The 15,842-nt window shown below is 45.2% G+C and overlaps 1 protein-coding gene across 2 annotated transcripts in view; it reads right to left on the reverse strand.

The window, feature by feature from the left end:
• Positions 1 to 15,842, reverse strand: part of FBXW8 (F-box and WD repeat domain containing 8) — a 119,146-nt gene that overhangs the window by 68,407 nt on the left and 34,897 nt on the right. For both annotated transcript variants that reach the window (XM_044920889.1, XM_021698518.2), the window contains exons 3-4: positions 15,516 to 15,680; positions 12,657 to 12,745 (exon numbers count right to left, since the gene is read on the reverse strand). In XM_044920889.1, coding sequence (XP_044776824.1) covers positions 12,657 to 12,745; positions 15,516 to 15,680 — 254 coding nt within the window. The remainder of the gene's footprint in view (positions 1 to 12,656; positions 12,746 to 15,515; positions 15,681 to 15,842) is intronic.

Genomic DNA, 15,842 nt, shown 5'->3' on the forward strand with positions numbered 1-15,842 from the left:
GAAATAAGACTTGATCAGTGGGGAACCACTCCTGTAATGCTGTTTAGATGAGTAATTCCAAAAGGAGAAAATGTCACCGAGATGACAGAAGGCTGGGAACATGGTTCATGCTCTCACAGGGCACAATGGTGACAATTCAAATGAGAACGCTGTACTACAACCCGGGATATCAAGATCTCCCTTATGCTAGCATAACCAATCTACTACCTTGCGTTCTCCCAGCAAAGGGATCACTAGCAGAAATCTGTAGAAGCCACCGTATTTACACACATACACTAAAGACAAACCGAGAGAAATGCTAAGGACTAATGGTCTTACAGGCACGAGCTTTCTAATACCTCATCCATGCATCAGATTTGACTGATTAAAGTCCCTAAAGACTAATTGATTTGCTGAAACAAGTCTTGCCTTTAGCAGCCAGACAATGCTGCCTTCTCATGAAAAGCTCTTGCCGAAATGCATGACACTCCCCGGTTTTGCCCACTTAGATTATAGGCGCACTCACTCTCTCCTATTACTACTGCCACTCCAACAAATGACTCTCTCCATCAAAGCCAAGGCAGGGCCAGAACCTGCTCAGACATGAGGCCCCTCAGACACCAGGATAATGGAATGACCAGATGACGAGGTGGTGTGCTGCCTGCCATCGAGGTATTTATGTTAAGTTCCTTACATCTGCTACAGAGAGTTTGGTTCAACATGTAAATCAACTAACCATGGGGAGGGGTGTTACAAATGCTTTAAGAGTCTAATGATATACCCCACAAACACAAAGACAGGCACACAATTTTAAGCAGGTTCACAGTCTTCTTGAGGCCCTAGCCATAGTTCCTTCAGGGTTTCTTGGATCCCACGTTAAAACTATAAAGACTCAAGATAATCTCTGAAATGTATTCAACTACTGAAATCTATCACATGATACATCTATGAAGTAGTTAGAGATTGATTTCTCACGTGAGATTCCTTAATAAAGAAATTAAGAGGGAACCCTGGGTGGCTCAGTTAAGCATCTGCCTTTGGCTCAGGTCCTGAACCTGGGATTGAGCCCCACCCTGGGTTCCCTGCTCAGCAGGGAGCCTGCTTCTCCCTCTGCCCCTCCCCTTGCTTATGCGCACGCTCTCGAATAAATAAAATTTTAAAATATATATATATCTAAAAAAAAGAAACTAAGAACATTCTGATAAAGGAGTGTTTCACTTACTGAATGTAGCAGTAATTCCCTCAAATTATTCACAGTAAATATGTGATTCAAAGGTGATTTTGTCACACAAATTCCCTCGCTTGGAGAATTCGGCTCTCCCCTTGCAAGACAATGCCTGGGGAGTGCGCGTGTGGTATAAAGAGCCAGTAAGAGAGACGTGCTTTCTAAAATTGGACCGAAGGAACTCTGCATGACCACTGATCCCCCAATAAACAGGAACGCTCACTCCACGAGCGTTGTTAAGCCTGGCGATGCACAAGCAAGGGTGGATATTGATATCACCGTGGCCAAAGCACGGCCACTGGTTCCCAGGTCCTCCGGGCAGCATTCCAGATCACCCTTCTTAATGAGGAACCCTATACAAGAACACAGACTCCACCAAATCTACCAGGCTCACCTTGACACCCTAGAAAACAACTCAGACGTTCCCTGGAGTAAGGCCACTTGCTTAGCTACAGACACACTGAACAGAGAAAACATGTTTGAATGTCTAGACTGTGCATGATTAGATTCTTAAATTCTATGTGAAAGGAAGGAGCCATTTCAAAAAAAAAAAAAAAAAAAGGTGAGAGGGATGGTGACACCATCAGAAATACAGAGACAAGGAGTGAAAGGAAGACACAGAAAGCAAGTGTAGGGGTCTGAGGACTCTGGGACTTGGAAACGTATTTCCTTTCCTTTGATGACTGGCACAGCAGCCGCACATGCTCTCGCAAGGCCCTTTGTGCACCCCATCGGGGCCTCATGGCCAGCAGAGGGGTACAGAGGAGAGCATTTCAGGAGCCTAAGCTCCAGCCCCAAAGCCCCTTTACAGAGTTCCGAGGCAAAACCACAAAACCAGAACCTGATGAACTGCCGGACCCCACACAGCAGGGAGCGGTGAGATCCAAGCTGCCACTCGCTCTCATCACGGGCAGGCTCCCACATGAAGAGTGCTCTATTAACGCCCACCAGGGCCTCACAGGGCTTTTCCGGCACAAAAAGTTGTCCTCACCCTGAGATGCCACGTGTCGAGATTAAACCCAGCTTCTCCTCCAAAGGCTTCAGTTCACCACACACTAGCCCACTGCTGACTTCCCTCCTTTCCTCAGTGACCGCATCAGTTCTAGTCCCTGGTGCAAAACTGAGCAGCTTCTCCGCATCCCTTCACCTCCCCCCTGCCGCCCCCCCCCCCCCCCCTACTGCCCCCCCTGTTCCAGTGGCCACGTCCTCTCTGTTCCCTTCCCCACGGATGCTGCCCAGTCCAAACCCCCCAGCCCCTCAGGGCCCCCTGGTCCCAAGGCCCCCCCCCCCCCACCATCAGCCCTGCACAAGGCAAGCCCTCAAAAGTAGCTGATGACACGAATAATCATTCTTCCTTCCTCCCTTCCCCTTCACACTGGACCACGTCCCCCTGCGATCTAGCCTACATGACAGCAGCCTAGACTTTCCTCACAGCAAGTGTGTGTGTGTGTGTGTGTGTGTGTGTTCAGCTGGCCAAGAACCTATAAGCTTCTAAGGTCAGGGGTTGGGTCTTGCTCACAGCTATGAGCCCAACAACTAGAAGTTCTGAGTCAGACTAGAACAGCACTGAACACTTAGAAAGCCCCCTAGCTCAAATAAATAAATAAAATCTTTAAAAAAAAAAAAAAACCCCCCGCTACTCAAGCCTTAACATCTTATTGATGACATTTTAATTACTAGGTCTAGCACAGAGATCCCTCCACAAACTAGCTTCCGCCCCCCTCTCCCCAGTCTCATTTTCTGTTCTTCCTTAGCATGAACCTGTCTCTGGACAAGTCTGTCATTCCTGGCTTCCATATACTCTTGCTTCTCCATCTTTGCTCACGTTATCCACCGTTCTGGAGTACTTTCCCTCCTGACAACCCAGCCCAGTGGATCCCAACATTGGCTGCACATGGGAATCAACTGGGATGCTTTCCAAACTCCTGATGCCCAAAGCACACCCAGGCCACTGAAATCTGACTCTGGGAGTGGAACCAGGCATCAGTGTTTCCAATGTTTAGGCAAGACTGAGAACCACTGACCTAGCCCAAGCCTACTAACCGCTCAGTGTTTAGCACAGACCCTCTTCCTCCAAGACGACTTCTCTGGCTCAACTACCACTGCATCTGAAGAAATGGCATTCGTTACATTCCACATCTCCACTTGATCGCCAAGTCCCCGAGAAGGCCATATCTCAATGCTGTATCTCCATCACAGCGCCTTACACATAGCTAATAACATACCAATGACTGGAAGGGGGTGTCCACAAGTAACAACCTGACTGGTCTGAGTGGCGCCTTTTACTTCTACTGCCCACCTTCCACTGCTGATGATCAGTGAAACACTCCGAACACACACATCGAGAGGTGTTAAACTCCTTGCATTTACTTCCAAACTGATTAAAATATCTATAAAAGCACAGGATAAGCTAAATCATTTTGGTAAAGAACACTTTCAAAGATATCCATTTAAATTAACTCCATTCTTCATGGCCAAAGAGCAGGAGAAGAGTATAATGCAAAGGACTCAGGAGACAAAATATAAGACTCCATGTCTCCTTTTGGAGGGGGAACAGAGAATCCATACCGTTTCAGCAGGTACCACGTGATGACTCAGCGCCAGGCTCTAGAATCTAACGCAAGTGAGAGCAGCCAGAATAATGGAGCTCAGACCCCGTGCTAATGAACTCGTGCTAAAGAAACAGACATTTGCATGAGGGTAAAACGATGGTTGGAGCAGAGGGAACTGGACCAAACCCTAAATGTGATCTAAAAGTGCTTAACAACATTGGCCAGGAGAAGCAAGAACAGATATTGAAGGGAGGTAGGAAGAAAAAACTGATTTTTCTCCAGAGCTCCAGATGTCTTTATCGCTGCCTAATGACAATTACACTCAACCAATTAAGGCACCACTATGACAGTTGCATTGTCGGTAAGCCTTTGGACCCCAATGTTGATGGCTCTCTAATTAGTGTCTGTGCAAAGTACAACTGCAACTAATATATTAGCTGATGTAAGAGCACTAAAGAAAAACTAAAGGAGAAAGAAGCCTTTTCCAAATGAGTGAGGATGTCCCAGTCCAGGGTACGGACCAGTGAAACTGTATGCTTTCCCAATCTTTTTTACGCTTGGCAGGGTTACCTCCAAATAAATAGGTCAGAGACCACAGCTGATTTGTTGTTGAAAGAATGGGAATTAGAGCCTCTCAAGCTCGGCATGCCAGAGCAATTGCCAATTTACAATGATTTACCACCAAAGAGCTTCCATTAACTAATAAGTTTCCACTAAACAGACTACTCATTTGGACTAAGAGACCCGAAGAAAAAGGAAGAAATGTCGTACAGCTAAAAACAAAATAAAACAAAACAACCCCCACCTTTAACCTTTCTTGTGGGGGGAACCTGAGCTTATTTGCTAAAAACATTTTTTCCCCCCAAGGCTCTTCATGACAACCTCGGGGGTTGTTTTAAGAATGCTGTAAGTAAGGTTAAGTGACTTACCCAGGGTCACCAAAAAACATTTTAGTGGCACAGCTGGGATCAAAACAGGTCCCTAGGCTTTCCTCAAACTGCTGCTTAGCCAACAAGCCAGGCTGCCTCCTCAGATGACAGTGTCTTTAAACAAATACGGCTTTTAAGGACCATCCCCATTTAAGTGCAATATAAGGAATTTGTCGTTTTCAGTATTGGGACTCGGGCATGCAGGACACAGCCCGTGAACCTAACCCATCAATTCTACCACTGTCTCTACCTAGAAGGCAAGGAGCCAACAAAAAAGGCTCAATACACTGGCAAGGAGTGTGAGGCTGGTAGATGCAATGGTGTGTCCCACACGTACTTCACAGGTGACGTGGGAGGACATACAGAATGGCTGATACAACTTCAGCCTCTACAGAGCCACATTCATACAACCGTCCCCAAACGAAATCACAATTCTATTCTGATCACGTACTCACAGGAGCCAAAAGGAGCCCCGTTATGAGGCCTCAGGCCCGGACTAGCAGATAGTTTGCGTGTCAAATCCAGTACATTGATCGTGGCTGCCTATAGCTCTGTGTTGACAAGGATTCTGAAGCTGTATTCCAGCAGCTTACCAGAAAAATAAATGCTGGGCTGGATTATTAACACCCACCCTTGGTTTGGGGCTGAGGAGTGACAGCATGTAAGCGAGTTATTTGCATCCCTGCCCCATACAAAACTCTACCTAGCCAGCTCCTCGTCATCCTTCCAGACTCAGCTGAGAAGTCACTTTCCAGGAGAACCCGGCCTGACTGAGCCTGTACCGAGTGCCCTTCCCTAGGGTCTTAGGGTGGATGCCTTGCTCTCCTCACCCTAGCGTCTCCCGCGTTGTTCTGTCACCACCGGGGCTTGTACCTCTTGCCGCCTGGGAGCAAGGGAGGGGTGTGCAGTGTTCACCTGTGCTTAGTAAATGTTCAGTGAGTTAATTTTACTAACAAACTCAGAGGACAGAACTGGTTTAAAGCCTATCAAGCAATTAGGCAGAGGTCCCTAAAAATGCAGCACCCACATTTCAAGAACCATTTTGCCCTTACCATGCAGAGGCTTTAAGAACTATTCACATGCTCCGTACTTAATTTAGTAATAACCAAAGAATACAAATCAATGAAATCAAGAGTATTTACTGTTTTCTATGAAACATGACTGCGCTGTATTATGCAATTAACAAAATGAACTCAACCCCACAGTGCAGTCTTTCCGCGGAAAAGCACTACTACAGACATCAAGTGCAGCTTAAGACGCAGCGATTGAAAACTAATGAACCTCTTAATGGACCTTACGAGATACATGCACTACACACTTAAAACTGTTTTCCATACATCTTGGTTAATCACAATCAATAGAGTCAGAGTCAATGACGGTTATGCAGAGTTACTGTAGCTGTGGCCCTTCCCATTATTCCTTGGAGAACCAGAGATGGATAAATGCAGCCATGAGTTCACCAGTATTTATTAAGGAGATTCTGGAGCTCCTTCATTAAGGACATAATAAATGTAATGCTCTCCTCCAGTCTCTTATCAATACCTTACCTCAGACTTATTTACCAGAAGAGCACGTATACCTCACAGCAGAAAATAAATAAATATAGAAGTATTTTTAAAAAGTGGTCCCTAATGGGTAATGATCGAATCCCTTACGGCAAACAGTCCAATATCATAATGAGCAGCAGCACAAAATCTATATAAACCAAGGCTGAAAGAAAAACTGTGAAGAGAAAAAGTTCTTTAAGAAGGAGAAAGATAGCAAGCATGTCCTTACTAAGTGAGGTGACCGTTGTCTAACACAACGTTATCATGGGTCTCTATTTACAAAGCAATCCACAGGTATTACCCATTTTTTATACATTCCCCTGAAACTAGCCAAATATTAAACCCCGTCCTTGTCATCTTTAGCTCCTGGGTAGAATATATTTTAAAATCCGGGGCAAATATACACAATTTCAGAGCAAAGCCTTATTGTGGCATGGTACATGGTCAACGAAAAGGCACATTTTTAAGTACTGGGAAAAAGTGGAGGAAAAAAAAAACAAACGGCTAACAGCAGGGTATTTCAAGTTACCTTAGACGCAGGACTGTGTTTGAACCATTATTTTCCTTAATCATAAACTGGAAACTCAAAGCTTTGCTTCCAGCCTACAGAAGGCTGGGTTGTGTGGACAGACAGAGCTAATAAAGATAAAAAGCCAGAACAACAGCCAGAAGTCACTTGGCTGCTAGAGGGAGGCATCTGCACTTCTGTCACCTGACTACTTGGGCACAATTGTCCCAAAGGGAACAGAGGTGGATGAAAGTGCAGGAGACCAAATGGGACAACGATATTTTAAGGGAAAGCTGAGAGCTAATATTCTGCGACATTAAATGATAATTTTCCCTCCAACCATTCTTGGCAGAGGCGGAACACTGATACATGGTCACTGTTCCTTCTAACAAAGGCGGAAACTGGACCCTAAAAAGGCAACATCACAGCAACAGAGAACGAGGTAGAAACACATTTAGGAGTGTTGAGAAAAACCTCGACACAAAGAGGGTGCTTGATATTTTTTTTTTTTTTTTTTTACACCAAAAGGGGAGGAAAGAGTCCTCTAATGTGAATAGAGAAGTATGCTCTCTTATGCAAACTGAAATGCTTCAGACTTACGAATCTTAAGTAACAGTAAGGAGGGAGTTTATTGCAAAACACCAGCATACTCCTGGGCATCTGCTAAAAGCTTCTGGTGAGCTAATAGCTTAACGGTTAGCAGAGCTGGCACAAGGCCTCCAGTGAGCCCCAGCCTGACTTTCTCCCGCAAGTTTTACCTGAGACACTCGCCTTCACTAGGTGGCAGCAAAGCAAACATACTTCTGGAGGATTATACCTAGGCCTACAGCTCAGGTTTAGAATGTGGCCTCTCTGAACTCATGACGTCATCTGTTTTCAACGCTCTTAACTTCCAGAGTGCAACTGGGGACAAGAAGAACGGTCTCAGCATCACAAAACAGGACAGGGATGTTTTCATATGCTCATCTCTTTTGTTCTTTTGCTTTAACGATAAACATAATTTGAGAAACGTTTTAAAATTCTCAGAGCTATCATCACCCAAACAAAAACAAAAACCACACTTCCACATCACTTATTATCAACAAACTTTCCAGATAAGCTCTCTTCCAAATACTCAGAAAAGCACATACCAACCCTCACTGAATTTCAGGAGCACTACCTCATCACAGAGAAAATGCAGCCGGAGGCTGAACTCTGAGACAGACAGGGGGTTTACAGTATGGAGATTGGTGGCTTCTGAACACAAAATTTTCTCAGGTTAAAGAAATGGGAAATTTGGGCTGAAAGAACAAAGTAAAGGTTGTGTCTGAATCACTCCGCCACAGTTGAAGGAACTTCTTATCTACCCAGCGAAGATAACAACTGCCTCTGGTGTTTTCTGGGACATTGCACATCACTGCTAAGTGGCCAGGTGAGACCACAGAAAGGCAAGAAAGGCCACAGGAGGAGCCTGGGCAGGTCAAAGATGAAGTAAAGAGGCTCAAAGTGCAGGGTCTCAGGAGTGTGAGGAGTTTTCATTCTGTACACACTTTCCTCAAAGTTTGAGTCCTGGGTCCAGTGTTAGGCTCCGAGGGTACAGAGAAGCCCAATGCACCACCTCCACCATTTTAAGAGGGATACAGTTAACAAGACCCAATATTGCCAAGACGTGGAAGGGGATGGGCCAAGAAAAGGGCACTGGTTTGTGAGCACCAGTGACCTGAGAGAGAGTGTAGCTTGGTGGAAGGGCTAAGATGGAAACCAGACTGTAGAAGGTTAAGACGTGAATGTGTCCTCTCTTGTTATTTATGGCACCGACAGAAAGAAGGGAGGTAGATTCAGGAGAGCAGCCTTGAGAGATGGTTTTGAGACTTCAAACCAAAAAGTTAGACTGAAAGGAAGTTGAGAGTTAGGAGGGCTTTTTAAAAATAATTTCTTAATTTGGAAAATATGAAAATTCATTCCCCCAAATCCAGTAATGGGACTCTAGCCTAGAAAAATAATCACACTGGGGGATAAAGAAAGACGTAGGACTCTTTATTCTACACATTTATATGCAATTTAAGGTTTCTATAGTTAGCATGTGATTTTTAAATATTTTTTTGAATTTATGAGAGAGCGAGAGAGGGCGCATGAGCAGGCGGAGAGGCAGAGGGAGAGGGAGAAGCTCCATCCCAGGACCCTGAGATCATGACCTGAGCTGAAGGCAGATGCTTAACTGACTGGGGCACCCAGGCACCCCAATAAGCATGTGTTTTATAATTTTTAAAGAAGATTGACAGTACTGAAAAAGGGAAAAATCTGTAAACCTCTATGTAAAATATTCACATTATATAATAATAAAACACAGGAAATTAGGATACAATTATATCGTAGGAGTTTTGTAACAAATCAAAGAAAATGAAAATCATGTAACACCACCAAAAAAAAAAACTCACCAGTTTAGTGAGGAATAAAGGCCAAAATAAAAGGTAGGTTAGGACTATGTAAAAATGTGCATAAAAAAACAACGAAAAATAACTTATGTACACAAAAACCGTAACAAGATCCGTGTTAGCATGCTGGGATTTAAGGGACTTTTTCTCTTCTCTGCTTTCTAACGGTTTTGCAAGACCAAGGTTTTACTACCACTTCTTCATTTTTAACAGAAAAGAATGGTGTATGCCACAAAAGAAAACCCAAAACGAAACTGTCAGAGATGAGCCGTTGGAGCAGCAAACGGGGGCCTAGGAAGGCAGCCCTACCGCCTGGCCCTCCATGCGGACACTGCACAAGAACGGTGGAGTGGTGCAGTGCACGCGTGCCCCTCCCGGCTTGCCAGACCTCCGAGCCTCAGGCAGCCGTGCAAAAGGAGGGTTTTGGAACAGTTTACCTCTACGGTTCCTTCCAGGTTGAAGATGACATGATTCTATGTGGAAAGGACTAAGAAATCAAGGACCAGACACATTAGGGATTTCTCCTGGTTTCCATGTAACACACAGTATCCAGGTGGGAGGGGGTTCTGCATATTAAATTGTAATGCTTCTTTCAGACAAAACAATGTACAAGCATTGTGGGGCGCTTCATATTATATACCACCTCTAGCTTTAAGAAAAAAAAAAAAAGATGCTTACAAATTAACTGCACCGTAAATACATGGCTGTGAATTATTTCAAAGTAAAGCCACAACAGAAAACAAAAATGTTAATTACGGCAAAGCTACACTATAAGCCGCAGTCACTCCTCCAGGAGTTAGGAAGCAGGCAGATGCTGGGGTGGGGGTTAACAGGCCAGGGGACTAGACACCCTGGGAGGAGACAAGACTGGAGTTGGACCTTAAAAGAGGACTGGGTTTCTTTTTGGGGTGATGATAATGTTCTGGGATTAGACAGTAGTACTTACACAGCCTTGTGAATATACTAGAAATTACTGACTTTGATAGTTTAAAACAGTACATTTTATCGTATATGAATTAGGTCTCGATTAAAAAAGAGAGCGAGAGAGAAAGATGTGGCCAGAGGCAATCAGGAACTGTGGGAAAAGCCAAAGTTACCCGGAGGAGAGTAATCAGGAGAAAGTTAGGTTGGAAACAAATTTCAAAGAGCTTGGAACATAAGGAAAAGGTAACTGGAAGTTACCATCCATGAGACCATAAGGGAAACAAAGACTCATGGGAAAAAGAGCAAGAGATCAAAAGTTCTGACAAAAATATCTGCTTCCTCCACCGGAACACAAGCCTGGGGTAAGAGGCTTCATCCAGGTCCTGCTCAATTGATGAGTACTCTGGGTCTTGGGTGAGCTTGAGTGAATGAGTATTTGAAGGTTAGTCTGGTTTGAGTGAGAAGAAAAGTAAGGAAGACCCAAGCCGGGGTCAGCTGTGAGGCTAATTGTAATAAATTACTCTAGGCGACTCCAAACCAGGAACTTTTTACACAAAGGCATGAGAAGATGGGAAGAAGCAAGAGATTCTGCAATAGCCTTTGCTGTCAGTTATAAGTAAACCTAATCGCTTTCAATGCAAAGATGTTACACAGTTTAGTTCTAGGCAAATAAAACTGAAGCCCCTGAACAAATTCTGCCCATTTTTAAAGGGAGAAAAAGGAAATGAAGGAAAATTTGAGAAACACAGGCTAAGTAGATGGGCAAGAGATGGTGAAGTGGCCAGTGTCTCTGTAAGTGGCTCCTTGGAGATACATAGCTGCAGAAAGCCGGGTGAATACAGCATTGATTGGGAATGAGGTAACCACAAACACCACGGTCTCAAATGAAAAGGGATTCGAGATCTGACCCAGAAAACAAGCATCGTAACCACCAGATAAAATTTTAATGATAAACACAAGATGCTCTACACACAAGCAAGATTGAAGTACCTGATGCTAGGCCATAAACATAAGGTTCTCTTAGAAAGAGGAGCCGGGAGGAGCCTCTCTGACCCACAGATCACGTTTCATCTTATCGATCCACGAGACTCTGCCATCGCTTTGCGTTGTGCTGGCATAATCTGTAATGTTGAGCAGATCTCAGGGGAATGGGGGGAGGCAGGAAAAGAAGGGCTGGCATCTGGACTCGTGGCCAGCCTGCCTTTGTGAGGTGCGTGTCCAGATAAATTCATACTTGGCTTTGGAGATTAAAGTCTCCTTTATCTCTAATTTCCTTTATGACTCTCAGTCCAATCTCAACAGTCTGTCCTCAAAGGCCTCCTGACACACCGGGAGACCTCTTTAAGCAAGAAGGACAGAAGTCCTTTCCGAGTTACCACGGAGTCTTAGAATTTGTAGGCAGAAAGGACTTTATGTAGCATGAGCTCTTAGACCCACATTTTAGCAATGAGAGGCAAAAGCCTAAAGCCGCACTGATAACTGAATGAACAGAATTCCAGATTTCAGGTTCATTCATCTTTCTAAAAACAGTGGTTCTATAGCACTCCCAAGAAGGGCATTAACCTCTGAATTGTGGCCAGCAAAACAAAAGCTAAGGAAGTGTTCTTTCTGGGCATATCTAGTTTAAAGCAAAAATACTTTTTCTAGGCATTGTAGATCACAAAACATTAAAATAATCTGTTTGGAGTTTTAACTCCAACGGTGCCCTTTAAAGAATGTTTCTTAAGCAAAGAGTCTTCTTTAAAGAAAAAGACTCACCTACTACCAAGCTCTTCAGGCCAAGATTTGTTTTTGGTTTCCTCCAGGTAGGAACCTCTCCTGGGGGGGGGGGGGGCTCACCCCAAAGCCAATCCAGACTCAGGGTTTTAAGTGTCCTGGTCTCTACTTAGGGCATTAAAAGTATACAGTGAGACTGTAGTTCAAGACCGCTTCTCAATCCAAAGATGAAACGGGTCTTCTCACTGTACATTAAAGAAATACACAAACTGTATTTGCATCCATGTTAGTAAAATCAGAAGAATTGATGAAAGGAGTTTTCGGAACAGAAGCCACAGGAATTTACAGAAGCTAAAACTAAATTTCTTGGTGATGAAGACAACTAAAAAGCCTATTTCAGGACAAGGTAAGCAGCAAATAGGTACCGTGTGGTGGGGGAAGGAAGATTATATGTGGCCACGGCCCTTTCTCATAATAACGGCTTCAGAATGAGAGAGTAAGAACAGGCTCTGTTTGTGCCAACACGTATTATTCTTGCTTGACTTTTTTATGTCTTCATAAAACACAGACTGTTTGCCTTAATGAAGCTCTAACCTAACATGCCACAAGAGTGATTTAAAAGCTAGGAAAGACATATTGAGACAAATGGATTACAGCTCTACGCTCTACACCATTCGCTTCTCACCACTAACTTCAGACTCTTGAATACTTAACAGAATCATGGAGATTTTTCCATCTCAAACCTGGGCTATCGTGGGAAGGTACGAGCTCTCAGGGACTGGGACTCTGAGGGTGGCACATGAGAAAGGAAAGACCTTAAGATGAAGAGTTAATCATCAAGTAAAAAACTGCGTTTGCTTACCCAGCAACAACAACGCCATCATGGGAGTGCACGTCGCACAAAACCGCATCAGGGATGTGTTCCAGTTCACTCACGGCGCCTTTGCGATTCTGCATAAGGAAAAGGGAACGCAGTTTACACCGTTCTTGTGCTCAGCGGAAGCCAGCATTTCACTTCCAGCCACGTTCCATGGCCATTTCCTACCGCACAATTGTGCTCCAAGTGGCTGGGGCATTCCAAAGGACAAAGAGGACAACTAATACGATCCGGTGTTAGCATTTACGAGCTACCACACACAGGAAAAGCACTGAAGGGGGCTGGGGGGCATGGGACATGGGAATCACTGCTCCTGGGCTTGAGGGGGTTACAGGATATAAAGGCAATGTGTGAGCAGACAACTACGATCCACAGTAGGTTGGCAGTGGCAAGTACCTGAAGAAATGCATCAAATGTATTTAGACAGTTCAGAGGACAGAGGTATTTAATGATATTTTACCCATCAACAACCCTTATGAATACTCGGAGGATAAAAGGAGCAAGGACATACAAAGATAAAAATCAGGATGGGGAAACAAAGATGACTGCAAGGTCAGAGGTTCATGGAAACAGTAATTTTTTTTAGATTATTTTTTGAGAGAGACAGACAACACAAGCTGGGGGAGAGGCAGAGGAAGAAGCACGCTCCCCACTGAGCAGACGTTTAACCGGCTGAGCCACGCAGGCACCCCAGAAACGGTACTTTTGAAGGGAACCCTAAAAGCCATGACAAGTGCCGCTCCTGAGGGGACCAGGTGGAGACACACAAGGGACAGATGTGTCTTCCACTATGTGGCGCTTTGTGATTTTGGAATCATTTGTACAAAGCTCATTACGCTGGACGTGGGCCGTGCTGTGCAGGAGGCGCGTTCGTCACCCTCACCACAACCTGACGAGCAGGCTACTGTCAGCCACACTAAGCAGAAAACGGGGGCATCCGAAGGGAAGGCAACTTGCTCGAACACTACTTTTCACGCTTTGATAGGGCTTTCTTCCTAGAATCACAGTAAGAATTCCATCATTTCAGTTAGTGCATGACGCATCATTTCACACTTCACTTGGGTAGTCCTCACTGCTAACAGGGCCAGGAAATGGGCTGAGACGCTCCAGAGAGCCTGACTCCAGTTCACTGAATCGACAACCACTTATCGAGTGCTTATCAAACAAACGGCTTTGTGCTTGTTAGAGAAAAAACAACTAGCCACTTTGTTCAACTGTATGGAACCCCCAAACAGTTATGAAGGGCCAGATGCTTGCAGGTGGGTCTCTGAACACCTCCACTGCTGCCACCTCCAGCCGGATGAGGAGGATGGAGCTGCCTCCCTCCGTGGCTTTATCACCGAAGAGGAAACAGAAACTTAGCCGCTGTGTGCTCTCAGGGTCTGACATCTCCGAATTCGAGCCAGTGTTCACTGACACTCTAGCTCCCAGGCGCACAAGTCGAAAGCATCCCTCCTTTCTGGATGCAAAGGCCCCAGTTATTGCCCAACTGGCCAGCTCTCCTTTAATTCCAGCCCCTCCTGCAGGGCCAGACCCAGCTTGTCTAAGTAGCGCCGTCGAACCTTCATGGCTGCCTCTCACTGACGTCCCTCATGCAGGCCCAAAGGAGCACAAGAGGGCTGGGGGCCTCCGCAGGAGCTTATTACCTGGTGAGCACACAGCTGTGGGGCCCGGGTGCTTCTTATTTGGTGGTGGTGGCGTAATGGTCTAAATAAGAGCAGTGTTTCTTGAATTCAGGGTTTCTCAACCCCAGCACCAGTGACGTTTGGGGCCGGATAATTCTTTTTGGTGAGGACTGTCCTGTGTGTGGCAGGATATTGAGCAGCTTCCCTAACCTCTACCTAGTAGATGCCAGTAGCATTCTCTACCTACCCCCAGTTGGGACAACCACAAAGGTCTTCAGATGTGTCAAATGTCCCCTGGGAGGCAAAATCGCCCCTGGTTGAGAACTACCCTTCCAAGGAGAACTAGCATAGCCATCCTTTCTAACTCTGCTAGAAAGTGTGTGAGTCTGCCCAGATCGAGAGTATCCGTCACTAATCAAGTTATGAGGTGACCGGGGAAGGACAGGCACATAGGCAATCTGTCACCATCAGTAATGAACAAAAGCTTGTTGATCTCAAAGTCTATTAGGATTAACCTTTACAGGAGTGGAGAGAGTATGTACAGGTCTACCCTATCCATACAAGGGACTAACTAGCCCCCAGGTGGGAAGAGGCACCACCACTGCCGCTGTCTCGTCATGCCTCAAAACAGCTTTATGTAATGCTGTTCTTGACAGTTATTTCCTACAGAAACACTCCACTGTGCAAATTCTTAGCTGTGATCTAATATTTCTGTAGAGATTTTGAAGTGATAAATGCTATGGAAGCAAGCCAGTGGGTTATGTGAGGGGAGAGAAGACAGTACTTAGAGACATTTAAAATCTCCCTCTTATATGGTTACTGGAAATAGCATTTTCAGCTCCTCTTTGGTATCCAGGTGGTGCTTTTGCTTTCTTGGTCCATCAGCGTTGGCCAAAATGAAAGGAGGCTGCACAGAGCACTACTCCAAATCCTAACCATCAGTGGGGAGGTGATGGACACCCCAATCTTACCCCTCCTCTCCTAGAGAATAGGATGCTCCCAAGCAGTGTGGTTGAAAATGGGGGCAGATACTCTAACGGCGAACAAAATGGGCAACGAATCGCCAGCAGCTGACAGGACTCTCACCACACTCCTCCCTTTGCTTTTGGCAGTTAACCTCAGGCTGTAATTGGAGGGAGTCCGGATTTAAGCCAGGGCCTGGATTCCTGTGTCCCTGTAGGCTATTCTTCTACAGGTAATGACATTGGCCACTGCCTACCTTCCAGTTGGTTCTTAACATGTGTTCCTTGGCTCGGCACTCTTGGAAGATGAGCTTCCAGCAAGAATAATCAGAGATGCTGCTCTCGGGAAGGTGCCCTTCCTGCTGGCACAGCCTGTACCAGAGCACTTCGTCTTCTGCAATCACCTTCCACGTCTTGCTCACCTAAAACAGAAGTGACACAAATGTCAAATCCGACAATTAGAGAAGCCCCTTGTCATCCAAAAATCAATCAACACCTTTATTATTGCCCTGAGTTTATGGCAGTATAAAATGTCTCATTAACAAAACACTCTGAGGCGAAAAAAAAATACAAGCAAATGTTTC

Source organism: Neomonachus schauinslandi, chromosome 14, assembly GCF_002201575.2.
Source record: "Neomonachus schauinslandi chromosome 14, ASM220157v2, whole genome shotgun sequence".
In the NCBI taxonomy this organism is placed as follows: Eukaryota; Metazoa; Chordata; class Mammalia; order Carnivora; family Phocidae; genus Neomonachus; species Neomonachus schauinslandi.